Source organism: Eublepharis macularius, chromosome 4 (genome assembly GCF_028583425.1).
Source record: "Eublepharis macularius isolate TG4126 chromosome 4, MPM_Emac_v1.0, whole genome shotgun sequence".
In the NCBI taxonomy this organism is placed as follows: domain Eukaryota; kingdom Metazoa; phylum Chordata; class Lepidosauria; order Squamata; family Eublepharidae; genus Eublepharis; species Eublepharis macularius.
The window spans coordinates 27,259,863-27,278,528 of record NC_072793.1 but is presented as its reverse complement, the minus strand read 5'-3'; the positions used below and the strand labels follow the sequence as shown (position 1 = coordinate 27,278,528).

The 18,666-nt window shown below is 46.8% G+C and overlaps 1 protein-coding gene across 1 annotated transcript; it reads left to right on the top strand.

The window, feature by feature from the left end:
- The first annotated feature begins 9,435 nt into the window (after positions 1-9,435).
- Positions 9,436-17,923, top strand: TMEM235 (transmembrane protein 235). Its single transcript, XM_054976300.1, has 4 exons — positions 9,436-9,649; positions 12,584-12,664; positions 13,698-13,835; positions 17,691-17,923. The coding sequence occupies exons 1-4, from the start codon at positions 9,436-9,438 to the stop codon at positions 17,921-17,923; spliced, it is 666 nt and encodes a 221-aa protein (XP_054832275.1).
- The last annotated feature ends 743 nt before the right edge of the window (positions 17,924-18,666 follow it).

Sequence of the window (18,666 nt, the reverse complement as noted above, 5' to 3'; positions counted from 1 at the left end):
GCAGCCCGTTCATTGTAGTCACGTCTGGCACGAGGAGCTCATTTCTCAGTGTTTCGCCCAGCTTGAATGGTAAGGTGTCCTTACATAGTAACAGTGCCATTGTAGGAGCCTAATCACATTGTGAGAGTTGACAGAGAGTTCACCGAATAGTTCTTCCAAAGCTGACAAGATAAACTAGCAATTTCTGTCTTTAAGCCTCACTAGGGGATTGTGAGCCATTCCTGTTGACAGCTGACAACGAATTGGCAGTGCTGCTGCATTTTTCAGAGATTCAACTCTATGCTTTGTATTTGGCAACGAAGGCATAATGGACCCCTGGAGCACATGCAAACAGAAGAAATAGCAGGGCTGGTGGCTCTTCAGCAAGCACTCTTGATAAATCCTGCCATACTCGTCTAGCTCAGGGATCTAGCAGTAACGTGTCCGTTTGGACAGAAACAGCCTTCCTTTAGACAGAGTGAGGTGATCTACTCACAAGGAAGATTTTTGGGATATCCTTAAATAGCAGCAAACTGTGTTCTATTTTGGTTTTCTGTCTTGGGTATGAGAATGTGTTGGGCTATCCCTGTTCCTGGCTGAACCTTGGCCACTAGCTTTAGCAGGGGATGCTTATTCGTTTACATTTAATTCATTGTATTTCTTGCCCTCCCTCCCTGCAAGCAGCCTCAGGGCGGGTTCCTTAGGTCAGGTCCCAAGTATGGCTGCTGATTAGATTAGATGAGGATTAGATAAGATTAGATGGATGCCACTCTCAGTAGTGGATGTGTGGAACCATAACTAACAAGGGGCTGCAGGTTGGATGAATCCAGATCACAGGAATCCCATCAGTAAGAAATCAGAAAATTCTGATGTGTGTGTGAATTGAAAAGTGTCATGCTCTAAAGGAGGCCACAATCCTCTGCAGCAGGTAAATTGCTGGGGGATGAATGGTTTGCATCTGTCACCAGGGCTTTGCCTTGGAATCCCATTAATCACAAAGATTCCACTGAATAACTGAATGCCTTTAAAGTGATGCAAGACAACAAGGCAATTCCTGATCTAAACTGACAACAAGCAAAGTGGAAATCCACCCGGGAAATGAGAAAATATATTTTTTTTGGCATGAGAATAATCACAGTATCATTAATGTGCTCTATAATAACACAGTTGTGCAAAAAGTGCATTCCTATATTCATAATACATCCGAAATTTCCTTTTCACAGTCCAATCCAAGCAGGGGACTCAGTGCCCCGTGCCAGTCCTTTTAGCAACGAGGCAAGCGCTCCATGGGTACGTGAGATGGTAAGTACAAGTCAATTTATGACCATAACTGTGTCTTTTTTCTTTCAGGTGTCACTCAAGATGTTGCATGAGGGATCCAGGGATCCAGCGAAAGGCAGCCCTAACTGCGGCTGGCTAAGTGGCAGATTTCGTTGACAAGACTTCCTTAGGGGCTGATGGATCACCTGAATTGATGTACTTATTTCCTAAGACCCAGAGAGTGATGCGGATGCCGAAGCTCACGTGACTTTCGCTGGATCCCTCATTCAACATCTTGAGTGACACCTGAAAGAAAAGAAAAAAGAGAAGACACAGTTACGGTCATCAATTGACTTGTACTTACCATCTCACGTACCCATGGAGCGCTTGCCTCGTTCCTAAAAAGACTGGCACGGGGCATTGAGTCCCCTACTTGGATTGGACTGTGAAAAGGAAATTTCGGATGTATTATGAATATAGGAATGCACTTTTTAAAGTGATGCAGGCTGCCTTTAAGAATATAAGAGCCTTGCTGGCTCAAACCAGTGGTCTAGCTAGTCAGACATCCTGGAAAGCCAACAGCAGAGGAACAGAGGGCAGCTCCTTTTTTGCAGCCCCCAGTAACTGGCATTCAGATGCATGCTGTCTCTGAACACAGAAGCCAGTTAGCCATCCATAAGTTTAATTCCCATTTTTAAAATGCCCTCTGAGCCTAACGTCCTGCGGCTGTGAACTTGTATGCTACCTTTTGGCCTCAACTATGGCCCTTAAGCTGGCTCCAGGCTATTTTAAAACCACAGACCATAATAAAAACAGTAAAAGAGCAAAAAAGTAGTGTTGTCAGTTGATTATTCCAAAGACCTGCCAGAACAGAGAAATGTTTCTAATTTTCTCTGGAAGGCCTGAAGAGAGAATGACGACCATGTTTTCTAGAGGAGGAACTTCCATCACTTCAAACGAGCAGGTGAAAAGGTTTTCCCATGAGTCCCTGCAAGTCGTACCTCAGGGCAAGTTGTTCCCTCAGATCTGCATTCATAGAACTGGAAGGGACCCCAAGGATAATCTAGTCCCAACACTCGGCATAGTGCAGGAAATTCACAGCTACTCCCCAAGTGGCCCCTGCTCAATGGCCAGAGGAAGGCAAAAAACCTCCAGGACCCCTGGCCAATTCCTTCTTGACTCCTAAGTGGTGATCGGCATTACCAAGGGCATGTAAGAAAGGGCCATGCACCGGCTGATCCCTTCATGCCCTCCCTTTCCTGATCTGCCTATATTCATACTGGGTCATAGAATTAGCATTCCTGACAAATGGCCACCTAGTCTCTGCTTAAAAACCTACAAAGAAGTAGAGTCCACCACATCCCAAGGAAGCCTGTTTTACTGAGGAGCTGTTCTTGCTGCCAGTTTCTTTCTAATGTTTAGTCAAACAGTTTTTTGGTTTAATTTTAACCTGCTTCTAGTCCCACCCTCTGGGGAACAGAAAACTCCATTAATATCAAAGTTGAGACTGGTAGAGGAAGGAGGGCATTATAATATTGGCCATTTTATTTTCAACCCCTTCCTTTGTAAGCCCTAGCATCAAATGGATCATTCTCAGAACGGAGAACATTGGAGTCCTCCAGGCCAAGGATCCATCTTAGTGCAGTTTAATTTGTTCATAAACGATACGGAATCAGGAGTGAGCTGTGAATTGTAAAGTATCAAATTATTCAGAATGTTGAAACCTAAGTGGATTGTGAAGTGCTCCAAGAGGATCTCTTGAAATTGTGTGAGTGAGCACAATAAATGAAGTTCGCTGTAAGTACAGAGGAAAAGAGCAAGAGTCCAGTAGCACCTACAAGACTAACAAAATTTGTGGTAGGGTATGAACTTTCATGAGTCACAGTTCATTTCTTCAGACACCCTTTATCACTCTGTAAGTACAGAGTGATGCACATGAGGGCACAAAAATCCTACCTTCAAATACACACTGATGGGGTCTGGACAGTGACTGACCAGGAAAAAGATATTGTGGATTTAGGGGATAGGTCAATGAGTGTGTGAATACAATGAATGTTAGTAGTGGAAAGAAAAATTACTCTTACCCTTTGCTTTTTTAGAAGTCCAAGTAGCTCATTCTTATCTATGTTCTGGATTGGGGATGGGGGGGGTGGCACTGTGCTTTGGTGGTTCTGCTGTTACTTGAGCAACTGGTTCCAGAAAGTGATTCTGGGGCACTGCTGCTCAGCCTTGCCTCATTTATGCTACGGAGTCCCACAGGATTCCATCTTGTTCCCTATGCTATTTAACATCTACCTGAAATTGCAGCAATCTACCCAGAGGGTGTAAAAGAAAGATTAAAGGCAAAATCTACCCAAGAGAAAGAAAGGGTCGTGACAGAGACTGATTTGTATAACAAGTGACATAGTTTTGTTATGAGTTGATAACCAGTTTTGCTTTTGAGGTTTTTAGAACCCTTGAGTGTTTGCCATTTGGGTCTGGTGATTTGTCAGTTAGCTCTGGAGTGTCTCTTGTTGCATCTATCCAATTTAGTTCTTCCAACGCCCTTTCTAATTATAGCAGGTGGCAGCTATAGTTTCCACAATGAAGACTGAATGATGAATCCATTCCGTTTCTTTGGAATATTTCTGTCTTCCTTTAAAAGTCCTCTCAGGGCCAAACTAGACGTTCGCTTTTGTGAGATGTTCAGGTTCCCTGTAGCCACATAGCATCTGTGGGGAATGGCTGTTAAAAACAAAGCAGAGCTTTGTTGGGGTTCAGAATGCTGCCATAGGAGGAGAAACGTTTCCTGCCTTTCTCTCCAAAGCTGTTTTCCCACGTGGAAACAGTGCTGGGTTGGGGGAATTTCCCTATTTTTGCTGTTGGGAACCCAGCAAACATTTAGTTTGGCTCACCCCTTTGTCGTCCAGTGGCTCCATCGTCTTCTGATTATTTAAAGAAAGAGCTACTGTTGGAATTAATGTTTTTAGTGATATACTTCTTAAATGCTCATCTCATTTGTCTTACCATCAACTCACATTTGTTTTGCCAGAACCAGTGTGCCTTCTTATTCACTTCATTTGGGCAAAACTTCTTTTTAAAGGAAGGCTTCATGCCTGTCAGAGTTGCCTTTACTTTGGTCAAATGTGCTGGCACCTTAGATATTTGGTGGTAGCCTTCCTAATATGTGGCAATCATTCAGTCTGAAATTCAGTTATTGTAGATGTCAGGGTGCTTGAAAGCTTTTAAGATGTTCGACCTCTTTCACTCTCTCTTAACTATTTTTTAGCCTTTTAAAGATAGCTTCAGATGGGAAGCCATGGTGGTCTTCAGTAGAAGAGCAGAATATAACTGCAGTAGAAGAGCAACTTAAAGGTACTTAAACAAGATTTTTCAGGGTATAAGTTTTCAAGAGTCAAACTCTGATTAATATCTTGCTGGTCTTTAAGGTATAACTGGACTCGAATCTTGCTCTTCTGCTTTTTGAGCTTTTCTCTCCCGAAATCAAATGTGGCCAAGCTGGACCGATTTGGCAACTATCCATTCACATAAAGGCTGAACTTAATAACTCTCTGATCTCATTCATTCATTCATTCATTCATTCATTCATTCATTCATTTGGCTTTATAGCCCACCTTCCCTGCAAGTGGGTTCAGGGCAGGTTACAACAATTACAACCACATTTTAAAATCACAGTAAAAACAACATCAATTTTCATGAAAACACAGTTTCTAAAACAGTGACTAATGCAGCCCACCCCTGCCTATAGTGCACAGCGGGGTAGCAGTCATTACTGCCCCCACTACAACTTGTGTGAGGGGCAAGATGACTGTACAGCTTCCTATCAAGAGACCGGTAGGGAGGCTCACCAAGATGAATACAAGACCAGCCTCAACCATATGCCTGGTGGAACATCTAAGTCTTGCAGGCTCGCTGAAAACATAAAAAAGATCTTGGTAGTCTGTATCTACTGATAGAGAGTTCCACCAGGTTGGAGCCAGGACCAAAAAGGCCCTGGCTCTTGTTGAGGCCGGTCTAGCCTCCCTGGGGCCAGGGACCACCAGTAGGTATTTATTAGCTGATCTAAGTGCTCTCTAGGGTACATACAGCAATAGGCAGTCCTGCAGGTATGCTGGTCCCAGTCTGCTAAGAGCTTTATAGGTCAAAACTAAAACCTTGAACCTGACCCAGAACTCTATGGGAAGCCAGTGTAGTGGCTGCAAAATGGGAGTAATATGCACCCTATATGGAATAACTGTAAGGAGGTCTGCCGCTGCATTCTGGACCCATTGTAATTTCCATATCAGACTCAAGGGAAGCCCTGTGTAGAGTGAGTTACAGTAGTCCAACCTGCAGGTGACTGTTGCATGGATCACTGTTGTTAGGTCATGGGTCAAAAGATAGGAGGCCAGCTGCCTGACCTGCTGAAGATGAGAAAAAGACCGGGCAACTGCCGTGACCTGAGCCTCTATTGAGAAGGAGATCTCCAACATCCCTCCAAGACTCCTGACTGCCGGAACGGGCACAAGTGGTGCCCCATCGAAGGCTGGGAGCTGGATCCCCGACTCCCACGGCCCGTGATCTAAGTACAGGACCTTCATCTTTATGGGATTCAGCTTCAGTCGACTCCACCCATCCAGATACGGCCTGCAAAGCTCTAACTAGGCCATCTGGGGCACAGCCAGGCCGGCCATCCATCTACAGATAGAACTTGGGTGTTATCCACATACTGGTGACAACCCTGTCTGAAACTTCATGCCAGCTGGGCGAGGGGGGCAAAGGGGAGAGTATCGCCCCTTGTGGATTGCCACACCAGTGGATGGCATGATAACAACTTCTCCCCAAGCACCACCCTCTGCCCCCAACCGTGGAGAAAGGAGATGAGCCACTGTAAGGCAGTCGCTCATATCCTCACACCAGCAATTACATTATCACTTTATTAAGTTATCATTACAGTATCACTTGCATCTCAAACCTGGTCCTGACCAGGGCCCTTTATTAGTCACTCTGACCAATTGTTCCAATACACAATAATGTATGTATCTAGACATTTTCTTTAACAATCAGAATATACCCTTATTCAGTCAACATGACAGAATCTGAAGCTGTCTGTTATTATAACATTTTCTGTTTTGGTTACCTTCCTTATGACCTCCATTTCAAGGTGACTCTGAGCTTTGGTCAGCTATGCAATAATACATTCCCAGTTTTAAATTACCTTTTTTGGCCTGGTCTCTCCCCCTATGGTGATTCTGTGAATAAGTTTCTCTCTCTGAATCCTTCTAGTTCAGTGGACTATAGTTCCCTTTTGACATACCTCCCTCCCGTACATCCTTCGCTATCCCAGTCATAGAGAGCTTCTTCAGGGATAACAGTCTCCTCTTGACCTTCCCTACTCCCCCAGGTTTCTGAAGTACTTGCTCAGCTCCTCTGTCTTGGCTCAGATGCGCCCATCATTTACATCTAAGCAACTATACCCGTTGCTTCCCTTAGAAAAGCCTTCATTTTCTCCCTATGGCCCTGTGGTCTCCTGCCACAATCTCACTGTCAAATTCTATCTTGTCGCCATGTAGATTAGCCTGTCTACTTGCTTTTTCATCCTTTCCGGATGACTCATCTAATCAGGAGCTCTCCAGCTTCTGTCCACTTGAGGTTAGTTTAGAAGCTATTCTGCTGCCTTTTTTGATAGTCAATGGCAGCAGTCTGATTCTATTTCCATTCAAGAGGCGCCCAGACCTTTTCTATAGGGTCAGTTTGTCCTCGGCCATTCCTCAGTGCCAACCTAAATTGAAACGCTTCCTCCTGCCACCACTATTTCATCCAACATTCGCACTTGTCTAGGTAGCCACACACGTGGAACAAGGAGTTCTGGAAATGCTACTTTGGAGGTCTTGGGCTTTAACCTACTGCCTAGGCAACCTGGCAACCTTTTGCATCTCCGTATCCTCCCCTACCTTTGGGCTTTTCTTTTGAGCAGACATGAGCTATAGCATTTCTCTCTTTTAAAAATTCAACTTAAAAAAAAACACCCTGTAGTAGCCTTGTCTTTTTTCCTCTACGTTCCTGCAATTTAGAATTCTTGCTTAGTCTCATAGAGCAGGATTACCAAATTGCAGTGGACTAGGGTAGAGGGAATGGGGTATGTGGGATGACATTTGGAGCCAAGACTGCAGTGGTCTCTTGCAGGGTTCATGGCTGTACCAGGAGATGCCATGCCATGCCTATTGCAGGGGGGAGTTGCACTGAGATATGGCTCTGCCATGGATTGCAGGGATGAGGTAGAGTAGGCAGTTCAGCTGGCCCAGAGCAGCCCTGGGGTGTCACAAGCCAGTGCTGCAGGAGCATACTCCTGGACTGGAATGCTAAAAACAGCCTTGGCTCTGCTTGTCCCTTGCTGCCAGTGGCCCTCCAAGGGAGTAGCACACGTGGAGATTTTCTTGTAAATTTAAAGGGCCAGTCTGCCTCTGCTTTGGGGGCAAGGGAGGAAAGGAAGTGAGAGTCCTTTAAAGCATAGTTGCTTGGCCTGTCAAATGGACTCAAAGCTGGAAGAATGTGGGCTTGTTGGTTTGGCCCTGGACTGCCACAGGGAGTTCATGTGCATGATTAAGGCAATAGGGTCTATGAATGTCCTCCTGGGACTTGTACCACAGGAGTGCAAAATAAGAATACTTGCATGTTCTTTAGAGTTTCCTACTGCCCTGTCCCCCCTTCATGTAAGACTCCACTTCGAGTTCATGAGGCAAACTAGTTAACTTGCAGTAGAAAAGAGCAAGAGTCCAGTAGCACCTATAAGACTAATAAAATTTGTAGTAGGGTATGAGCTTTCGTGAGCCACAGCTCATTTCTTCAGATACAGCTAGAATGTGAGTCCACCTGTCCTTATATCTTGGAGAGTTAAGTGATTGCAGAAGCTGAATGATAATAGCCGGCGAATGACACTGGCAGGCGTGATTGAATGGGGTGGGGTGTGCCGTGTGCCGAGGGATAGTGGGTGTGGAGAAACGAGCACTGGTAATGAGACAGGAAGTTAATGTCTCGATTCAGTCCAGGTGGATGCATTGTCTTGAGCTTCGTTATCACTTGCAATTGTCACTCACCAGCTATTATCATTCGGCTTCTGCAATCACTCCACTCTCCAAGATAAAAGAACAGATGGACTCACATTCTAGCTGTAGCTGAAGAAGTGGCTCACGAAAGCTCGTCCCCTACCACAAATGTTGTTAGTCTTATAGGTGCTACCGGACTCTTGCTCTTTTCTACTGCTGCAGACAGACTAACACTGCTACCCGTCTTGATCTATCTCCATAGTTGCTACATTCACTGCCAAATGGTGCAGTGGCGGTTCCAAGTTTAGGTGGCTTTAAAAGGGCGACTAGAGAAATTCGTAAGGGACACATCCATCAATGGCAGTTACTTCTTGTGATGGTTGAATGGCACCGCCAGCATTAATCTGCTACATGTGGGTGTGTGTGTGTGTGTGTGTGTGGGGGGGGGAAGGGTAACAATGGGCAGAACAGCTGGTTGTCCCCTGTGCTTGACTGTTCTGGGGGTCCTTATGGTGTACTTTGTACTTGGTAGAATTTACTTATGAGTAAACACATAGACAGGATCGGGTCGTCAGTTTCTCCTTTTCTTCTCCCCCCCCACCCCCCGCCCCGCCTTCTCAGCCTCGACTACTGAGGGGAGTTAGGAGTCGCCGTCCGACTTTCTTGAAGGGTTGCCAGCTCAAAGTTGGGAAATTCCTGGAGATCTGGGGGGGGGGGGAACCTGGAGTAAGTGCAGTTTGGGTAGGGAAAGGACCTTGGCATGGCAAAATTCCATAGAGTCCACCCCCCAAAGTAGCCATTTTCTCCAGGTGAACTGATCTCTATGGCCTGGAGACCAGTTGTAATTCCGGGAGATCTCCAGCCACTACCTGGAGGCTGGCAACCCTACTTTCTTGCGGCCCCTCCCGGGCTGCGAGGCGACAGGCGCTCCCCTCCGGAGCAGGGCCAGGGGCTTTGCGCGGCTGCTGCTTTGGCTGCAGCAGCTGCAAGTAGTCGGAGGTGGGGGGGCGCGCGCTTCCCTCGCCCTCCACTCTCCCGCGCGTTCCCGCCTCTCCCCTGGGCCCCGCGGGAGGCGGGGTGGGCGCGCGCGCAGTTGACCTGCCGGCCGCCCTCGCCTGCTCCTCTGCACGTGTCCGACTCCGCGGCTGGCTCTTGGCGGGGACGCAGCGGGATGGTGCCCGGCCGCCGGTGTGCCGGCGCGGCGTCTCCGGGCGCGCTCTGCCTGGGCGCCGCGCTCAGCGGGATCCTCAGCTTCGGCCTCTTGGCTGCGGCCATCGGCACGGACTACTGGTACCTGATCCGCGTGGAGCTGGCGGGGCGCAACGGCAGCGCCTGGGAGGCGGAGCAGCTGAGTTCCCACTCCGGACTCTGGCGTCTGTGCGAAGGTAAGAATGGAGCGGCGCGGCCGGCGGCTCTGCTTGGCCACCGGGCGCCGGAGTCAAGCCCGCCCGCCTAGTGCTGGGAGCTTCCTGCGCAGCCAGAGGCTCGCCCGTGCGTTGCCCCCCCCCCTGAGCCGCAAGAAAAGCCGTCTCGGTGCTCGCGGGGGCCTTTGCTTCGGATGGCTTTGGCTGGAATGGTATAATAATAATAATAATAATAATAATAATAATAATAATAATAATAATGACATTCGATTTATATACCGTCCTTCAGGGTAACTTAACTCCCACTCAGCAGTTTACAAAGCATGCCATTATTATCCCCACAACAATCACCCTGTGAGGCGGGTGGGTCTGAGAGAGCCCCAAGAGAGCTGTGAATGATTCAAGGTCACCCAGCTGGCTTCAAGTGGAGGAGTGGGGAATCAAACCAGGTTCTCCACATTAGAGTCCTGCTGCTCTTAACCACTACACCAGACTGGCTCTCTCCTTCTGATGATCTCCTTCCCTTCCTCCAGCCTTTTCATCCCCTGTGCATGCCCGAATCTCTGCCACAGGTCTGCAGCCTACCTAACCTCAAGGTGTGGCAGTGGGAGACAGGGCAGCACTCGGTGCCTTTCCTCGGCGTGCCTCTCGGTGCAGAGCTGGTGGGCCCCTGGCTTGCGTCCTCAGAGATTCCCAAAGAGTTGCCAAGGAAAAGATTGCTGACACTTGTGAGTCAGAGCCCATCTGGCAGGGGCATGAAATGCTACTTTCAGTGGGCAAAGATATACACGCAGGACGGTTTCTTCATCTCTCTTCAGTGGGCCATTAGTTGGGTCCATGAATCCCGGTGCTAAAGCCCCGTAAGGTTGCTGAACAGCTGTAGCATGAAGGAAGCTACAGTGCCTGGGCTAGTGATGGAGAAGCGAGGAAGGTCCGGAGATACTAAGGAAACGCTGATTTAGAAGCTCCAGAGAGAAGCGGATTAATCAAACCCTTTCTCTCTTAATCCTCAGCCCCAGAGAGGGCTGAGGATTAGGAGAGAAAGGGTTTCAGCTACAGTGCTAAGAAGATGGAATAACTATTTAGCTGCAGTAACTAGTATGAGAAGTGTGATCAAGATGGGTAGCTGTGTTTCATGGATCTATATGAGGAAAACCATTTAAAGAAAAAGAAACTTTAAATGTTAATAGAAAACTTGTAAATAAGTTATTGTTATGTGAATGTAAAAGTAAGACTTGAACTGGCCTATGGGCTTGATAACCTTTAATAATAATAATAATAATAATAATAATAATAATAATAATAATAATAATAAACAATGGGTAGCTGTGTTTGTTTGTAGTAGTATCAAAGAGCAAGAGTCCAGTAGCGCTGGAAGGTGTCTGAAGAAGTGAGCTGTGGCTCACGAAAGCTCGCACCCTACCACAAATTTTGTTAGTCTTATAGGTGCTACTGGATTCTTGTTCTTTTCCACTAGTATGAGAACTGTATGATGCCACCAGTGTAACCCCCCCCCCCCAACACACAAATGCGCTAGAAGAATGAACCAAATCATCTTTTCAATCTGAAAAAATGCCCATTTTGGAAAGGAAACATCAAACGTCACTCCATCTCCTCAGCTCCTAGCATAGTTTTGTGTGGAAACAGTCTCTTGCTTAAATCACAAAGTTGAGCAAGGGGAGGGTCTTGCACCCACTGAATGGATCTTGTCCATGGCAGAGCCCAACTTTGTTCTGGGAGCTTTGCAGTCTCTTGTGTATCACTGCAGCTCAGTGTATCACTGTGTGTGTTTTACCTTGCACTGAAGAGAGTGGTGTGCAGGGGGGAAGCTGTCCCAGAGTCCTCTAGGATCTTGCTCTCTAGGCTAGCAGACCAGATTTGACTCCCTGAGAGGTGCACCCCATACCTGCTGCTCTACCAGCTAAATTAATGCCTTCTTCTCAGCCTACTCGGGTGAAAGAGTAGGGAACCAGCAGGGGATACGAAGGAGCTGCTGTGGCATTTCTCACAGGAAGATGTCCATGTACTATCTTAGGAAGCAGGGGATTTAAACGTCTGGCTGCTCACTCTTGCCTTCTCCCTCTAACGGCTCCATCCCCCCTAAACCTGGCTAACCACCACCACCCTGAGCAATCATTTCTACTTCACAAAGTGAGAGCCAGTTTGGTGTAGTGGTTAAGAGCAATGAGAGCCAAGCTACAAGTGACGCCTGACACAGGTTGGACGCTTGTCAGCTTCCCTCAAGTTTTGATGGGAAATGTAGGCGTCCTGGTCTTGCAGCTTGGCTCTCCATTACAGCTGCAAGACCAGGATGCCTACATTTCCCATCAAAACTCGAGGGAAGCTGACGAGTGTCCAACCTGTGTCAGGCGTCATTTGTAGCTTAGCTGGAGAACCCAGTTTGATTTCCCATTCCTCTGCTTGAAGCCGGCTGGGTGACCTTGGGTCAGTCACAGCTTTTCTAGAGTTCTCTCGGCCTCACCCACCTCCCAGGGTGATTGTCATGGGGATAATAACATTCTTTGTAAACTGCTCTGAGTGGGGGTGATAAGTTATCCTGAAGAGTGGTATACGTATAAATCGAATGTTGTTGTTATTGTTGTTGCCAGGATAAAATGAAGGCATTATGTTCTAAGCTGCTTTGGATCCCTGTTGGGTGAAGAAGTCGGATATAAATATCTAAATAAACCACTTCCATAAAAGAACGTGACAAATGTAGATTACCAATGATGGTCTTTTTGTCTTCTTTCATTGAGTCAGCTGCACTCCCCCCTTTTCTGTTTCTTAATGCTTCTGGGCATTCGTTTCTGTGTGATCTGCAGAACGTTTCTCCTGGATTAGTAGAACGGCTGAAGGCGAGGCAGCATCTGAGCATAGCCCGCTGTAAATTTCGTGCCTGCCAGCGTTGGTTGTATTTTCCCCATTGAGCCCAATCCTTCTCTGTCCCATCCTCAGGGCGGAATGCCTGTATGCCTCTCATTGACCCGTTTGGCACCGAGAGCAGGCAGGTTCCGGCATCCCTCCAACATCTTATCCGTAAGTACGTAACTAATTGGAGGCCTTTGGAAAGGGTGGTGGGAATCTCTCTGTGTAGCTATGTTGGGAATTCGCAAGTGTTTACGTTTAGTCATGAAAGAGTTAAAGTGTTTGTGTTAATTAGTTAGTAAACTTATTTGCATTTAGCCACTTAGGCTTCGAGTGAAGATTCCCGCCAGAGAAAGGGGTGTCACTATTTTTAATGAAGTAGAATTAGGATTCTCTATTGGGCAGCCAGTTTATTGGGGGGCAATTAAGTGGATACATATGCTGAAATTTTATTACTCTTTGTTCACTCAGAGAATCTCTCTTGCTTACTTTCTACTAGCCGAGATGTAGCCTAGCTGGCCATTTCTTATTTTCTACCAATGCAACCCTATTTTATCCTTTCTGTAGTAAACTGTTTTATAGAGCTAAACTGGCATGTGCGTGTCTGTTCTCATTACATCCAATTAGCAATTTCTGCTAAACTCTGCTAACCTAATTAAGAAAATATCCTTACAAGCTATAATGAGCTGGCAGGAGTAGTTTTTGAAAGGGGTCTCAGTGGCTAGGAGGCTGAAGTGGATTCCTGGTTCCGTTTGCAATCCCCAGTTCCTTATTCTGCAACACAAATACTGAATGACATTTACACCATTCTGAACCTGAAATCAGTTTCTAGCCACCTCATCCCAGCAAACAGGTGACCGCCTTGTGCGAGGTGCTTCAGAGTAGCGACTGGTTCAAAGCCTGGCTTTTGTAAAAAGTGATCCGAAGTAAAGGGTGCAGCTGTGAATCCCATAGGTTTTGCTAAGAACCGAAGATAGGGCACCCCCAAACAACTGCCCTGTCTTCAGTTGTTGGGTCAAAGGCATGGTTGGCATCTTCTTTATACAGAATATGGTTGGAGATAAATGTTGTTTCTGTGGAAATAATGGATTTGTCCCTTAAATGTCCTGGGACAGGATTATGGGGCCGCAATGATCCTGACCCGGCCTTCTAAAAACAGCCAGAACTCTGCCTCTGATGTCCTGTCGCTCTGTCTCTCCGCCAGGCATGCACCGGGCCTTTGTGGTTCTGCTGCCGCTCAGCCTCATCTTGGTTGTCTTCGGCTGGATCTGCGGCGTCATCAGTTCGCTGGCCAGGAGCTCCCGGTTTCTGCTGTTTACAGGCTGCTATTTTTTACAGGGGGGTGAGTGAAGCCGTAGCCAGAGGTGTGGATGGGTGGGAGGTCGGGGAGCTGAGTTTTCTTTGAAGGATTTGTCCTGCACGGCACACTTGCTCAGATCTGGCTCTCGGGGCATATTTGGCAGAACCCACGTGAGTGCCCGTCTGCAGCTGCCAGAGAGCAGCAAGTGTGAAGGTGCCAGTCAATGGCTATTTGTGTTGGGGACAGGCTATTATTGCTATGGGAACTGTGCTCTCATTCCTGACTCCTCCTGACTTCTTGTTCTCCTCTGCTCTCCCTCCTCTCCCCTCCAGACCCTTTCGTTACTCAAGCTGTCTCCTCGAGGAGTTGAGGCTTCAGTGCTGTGAGTCACAGCGGCACAAACACTGTTCAGGAACTTTTTGCTGTCTGCACCCTCAGACAGTGTGTCAAGTATCAGGGAGATCTTGCCTAGACCTCAGCCAGTTTTTGTAAAGATTCTTCGTACCATACCAACAAAATACATCTAGTACACAATGCGATGGGCAAAGCTGGTGCTGTGCTGTCTTTGCACAGTAGTGTTCTCTCGCTACTGTTGTTATTTAGAGCAGGTCTGGATGGAATAAACGTGTGGGACTGTTGGGACTGTACCAAGTCAGACTGCAGTTGAGGGATTGCATGTCCCCACACAAAAAAAGCAAACACTTCCCTGCTTGTAGAAAACTAGTGTGCAAAGGAAAAGACTAGGATGGAATCTCCCTCCTTTTTAAAGAGTACTTTTTATTTATTTGATAAGATTAAAAGCTTAATAAAAGGGTAGAAAAATGAGAAAGAAAAAGGAATACAACAAGCGAGAAAAAGAGAACAAAAAATAAAAGGAAAAAAACCAAAGAAAAATAATATATATTTCATTTTCCATTTTTCTGTACAACACCTATCATATCCTTACAAACAGTATACTTGTCATTTTGATACCTCCAAAGTTTACCCTTTCAATACTGCCCCCCTTCTATTCCCCCTCCCAATTTTTCTTCTTAAAAATCAAATCTACAAATCATCAGTTCATATCTCACACAGAAAGTCAATAAGGGGTTTCCAATTAATCATAAAGGTAGACGATGTTTTATCTCTGATCAGAGCTGGGAATCTCCCTCCTGACATGCAGGTTTTTAAAGTTCGTTTCCCAAACTGGAGTTTGAAGTAGAACAATTCCATCAAGGTTGTATTCTATGATAATTAATTTAGTGCCACCTTGATAGGCATTCTACAGACTATATGCCACTGTCTAAGCTCAGGGAGCTAACCATATAAGTAGGAAAAAGTTAGTGGACATAAGCTTGGTAAAGGAGGAATGAGAATGTGGAGATGAGAGTTAGTTGATGCGGGGGAACGGAGGAGATCTGGGAGTCTTATGTTCGGCAGGATCGTCTGTGGCTCATTTCTCACCACTGTTCCGCCATGAGTGCATTTCTTGAACACTGCAAAAATATTTAAGCAGCAAGTAGCTTGTCTGGAAAGACTTTGGGGACTTGCTAGCAATAGGATGGGTTAAGGAGCCAAGAAACTCTTAGGAAACTGGTTAACCCTAAAAAGTGATCTGCATTTAAAAATCCAATTACTAAAGTAAACAAAGAAGAATATTGAAGGAGGGCAGGTATTTTAGAGTAAAGCAGAGAGGGAAAAATTGCTCCGAATGTATATATAATTTACACTCCCATGTTCGTCGCACTGGGCCCTGTGCTGTCAAGGATGAAAGGGCAGAAAGCAGAGGAGGAGCCAGGCAAAGAGGCTGCCAGGCTGCTTCATCGTTCAGTTGAGGGAGGAAGCCTGACTGAAAGCCTTCGTAGAGGACAGGCAATATCCGCTAACCACTCTAACCTATTGCTGCAAGGAGGCTTCCTTCGTTGATGGGGCTTCCCTCCGCACCTTTGGCCAGAGTGGATCAGTAGTACAAAAGGTAATTGCTAGCTGCCGTCCTTCGCATTATCTGTGACCCACTTTGTTCCGGACTATTTTATCTTCAATAGTGGAGTACAGGGACTGCAGCAGCCTACACTTCTGTGTTCTGAAGCAATGGGGTTCCCAAGCAGGTGCTCTTGAGAATGGGAAATGGGACCTAAGCCCTCCACCCCGCTTCGCTGACTAAGTGGCTCTTGGCTGGCCACGACTCTAGCTGGCTCAATAGCCCCATATGGCTCAGTGCAGAATCAAGAGTGGCTCTTCAAGAAAGAAAACAAAATAAGTTAAGGTTATATTGGAGGGATAGGTGGGATGCTAGAATAACCAACATGTAAAGGTAACGGCAGCCCTGACCTGGATAGTCCAGGTGAGCCTGACCTTGTCAGAGCTCAGAAGCTAAGCAGGGTCAGCCTTGGTTAGTAATTGGATGGGAGACCTCCAAGGGTTGCAGAGGCAGGCAATGGCAAACCACCTCTGTTAGTCTCTTGCTAGGAAAACCCCACCAGGGGTTGCCATAAGTCAGCTATGACTTGAGGGCACTCTCCATCTCAAAGGTAATGGCAAGCAAAGAATTTCATGAGACTAAAGGGCCTCTTAAGCTTTATGGAAAGGGAAATGATACGGGTAGACAGCTGCTGGTAATCCAAGGGCAAACCATGTACAGATCTATGCCAGTTGCACTAAAACCACCATCCAGGGTGTATATTTAATCACCTATTACATAACCTCAGGGGTGCCATTTTCTAATAAATTGCAACAACCAGGTGCAGAAATTATTAATCAACATAGCAATCAGTAATATTAAGTTGTATCTTTTCATTCATACAAATGGGCTTTCTTACACTGGCTCTCTGTTCTCTTCCTCTGAATTTTGATGTCATTTGGCTATTAAATTATAAAATATTGCTGACCCCTGCTCTGGGTATATAACTGGGACTTTATGAGGTTGGGAAATAGGTTTTTCGGGTCAGATATTGGAGGCAGACTCTTGTAGGTGCTTCCAAGATGTTTAGGATGCATTTTTTATTACGCCTACTCCAGTTTTCTCATTTTTAGAGCACGTCTACATTAGCCAGATGCGTTTTGCTGTCCCTGTTTTTCAGGTTTCTGTTCTATGCTCCGTGTGTCTTTTTTGTCAAACTTTTTAACAGTATGTTGCAGAGCCAGCCAATAACCCTGCTGGGAATTCACAGTTGTACTTTTAGCTATTAATTGAGGCTGGATGCAGACTTGGCCACTGGTGGGCCTGTCTGGCTTACAATGCAGAGCTCGTAAGTCGGGTTCTTTCCAGCCTGAGGCAGTGCAGTAGGATCACCACGCTTGCTAGCTCACGTGGCCTGTAATGTTCCTGGGTCAGTTATAGCTGTCCTTATTGCAACTACTGGAGCTACAAATTTTTCTCCACATGGAGAGAGGCAGAGAAGCAAGGGGTTGGCCTTTGAGGGGCTTCATGCAGGCTACAGAATGGAGATGGAAATGGAACCGGTTCCCCAGAGATTCCCATTAATAACGGGCTTGTTGATCAGAACAGAGCTCCATTTGGGCCAGGCTGTTCTCTCCAAAAGCAATAGCCTTGAATGCCTCTGGAAATGCACAAATAGGGCATGAAGAAGGCAGCCAGCCACCTTAGTGTGATGGTCCCCATGATCTGAGAGCCGGGGTGGTGTAGTAGTTAAGAGTGCTGGACTGCAACTGGGCAGAGCCAGGTTCAAATCCCTATTCATCTGTGGAGCTCCCAGGATACACTTGACCACTCTTCCTCTCTCAGCCTAACCTACCCTGCAGGGTTGTTGTGAGGCTACAATGGGAAGGAGACAATCATGGAGTTCCCAGGTTCTCAGCAAGGAAGTTTGATGTAGTTGTTGGGGTGGCCATTGGCTGAACTGCCTGCTGCTAGATCTGCTGCTCTGCTAATGCTTTCCCCCTTTCCTCCCCCCTCAGCGTTGCTGACGTTGACAGGGACCACCATCTACATCTGCTACTCCAGGGCTGCATTCAGAGAGACCGTGCAGATGTTCGACCTGAAGCGCTTTGAGCACGTCCGCATTGCCTTCGGCTGGTCCTTGGCACTTGCCTGGCTCTCCTTCGGCACGGAAGTGCTGGCTGGCATCCTCTTTCTCCTGGCTGCTAGGGGACTCTGCCTGAATCCAGATGCGAGTTCTGTGGTCATCTGATCTTTGGAGGAGGAGAGAGAGGTGGGAGTGCAGCACCGCCAAGGCTTAGCCACCGTCTAGCCCCTCATTGGTACCCTCCCTATGGAACATCCTGACGGCACACCTGCCTCCTGTCACCATAACATACACATGGAGCTACTGAGCCAGAGGAGGTGGCTGCAAAATAGTAGAATCTCTCTGTGGCTGTGCTGAAATGAGTGGCTGGAAGGATGGGGAATTCCCTGTTGATAAAGCAGGCCCAGCGGAACACCAGGAGGGCTGAGCTTAGAGTTCCTTTCTCCACGTGCTGATATGTGGGTGGAGCTAAGGGAGGCCAATGCTTTGTAACCTCCCCCAAGACCTGTGGCCACCATGCTCTCCCCCTTTGCCCTGCCCCTTGATGTGTGCGTTTAATATTCATCCTCTGCCAAGCTTGTCCTTGTGTCTGTCCTCCTTGATGCGTCCAGGAACTCTTTAAATAAAGGGCTCCGGTAAGACTTGCCGCTTTTATGCCAGTTTCTTTCAGTAGGGAAGGAACTGGCCTTGCCAAGGCTTTAATATGTTGGCAAAAGAATAGTACAGTGCTGCAGTGGAGGCAGGAGTTGGGAAGGCAGCTGTATAAAATCGTACATCAGAAAATTTTATTTATTTAATTTGATTTATATTCTGTCCTCCCCGCAATAGCAGGCTCAGGGCGGATTACATACAATATAAAACATGGATACACACACACTCTCTCTCTCTCTCTCTCTCTCTCTCTTAAA

Excerpts from the sequence above, each read along its gene's own strand:
- TMEM235 (XM_054976300.1), top strand. The coding sequence starts at position 9,436 with ATGGTGCCCGGCCGCCGGTGTGCCGGCGCGGCGTCTCCGGGCGCGCTC. Across the intron at positions 9,650-12,583 it reads ACTCTGGCGTCTGTGCGAAG|GGCGGAATGCCTGTATGCCT; the intron begins GTAAGAATGGAG and ends TCCCATCCTCAG. Across the intron at positions 12,665-13,697 it reads ATCCCTCCAACATCTTATCC|GCATGCACCGGGCCTTTGTG; the intron begins GTAAGTACGTAA and ends TCTCTCCGCCAG.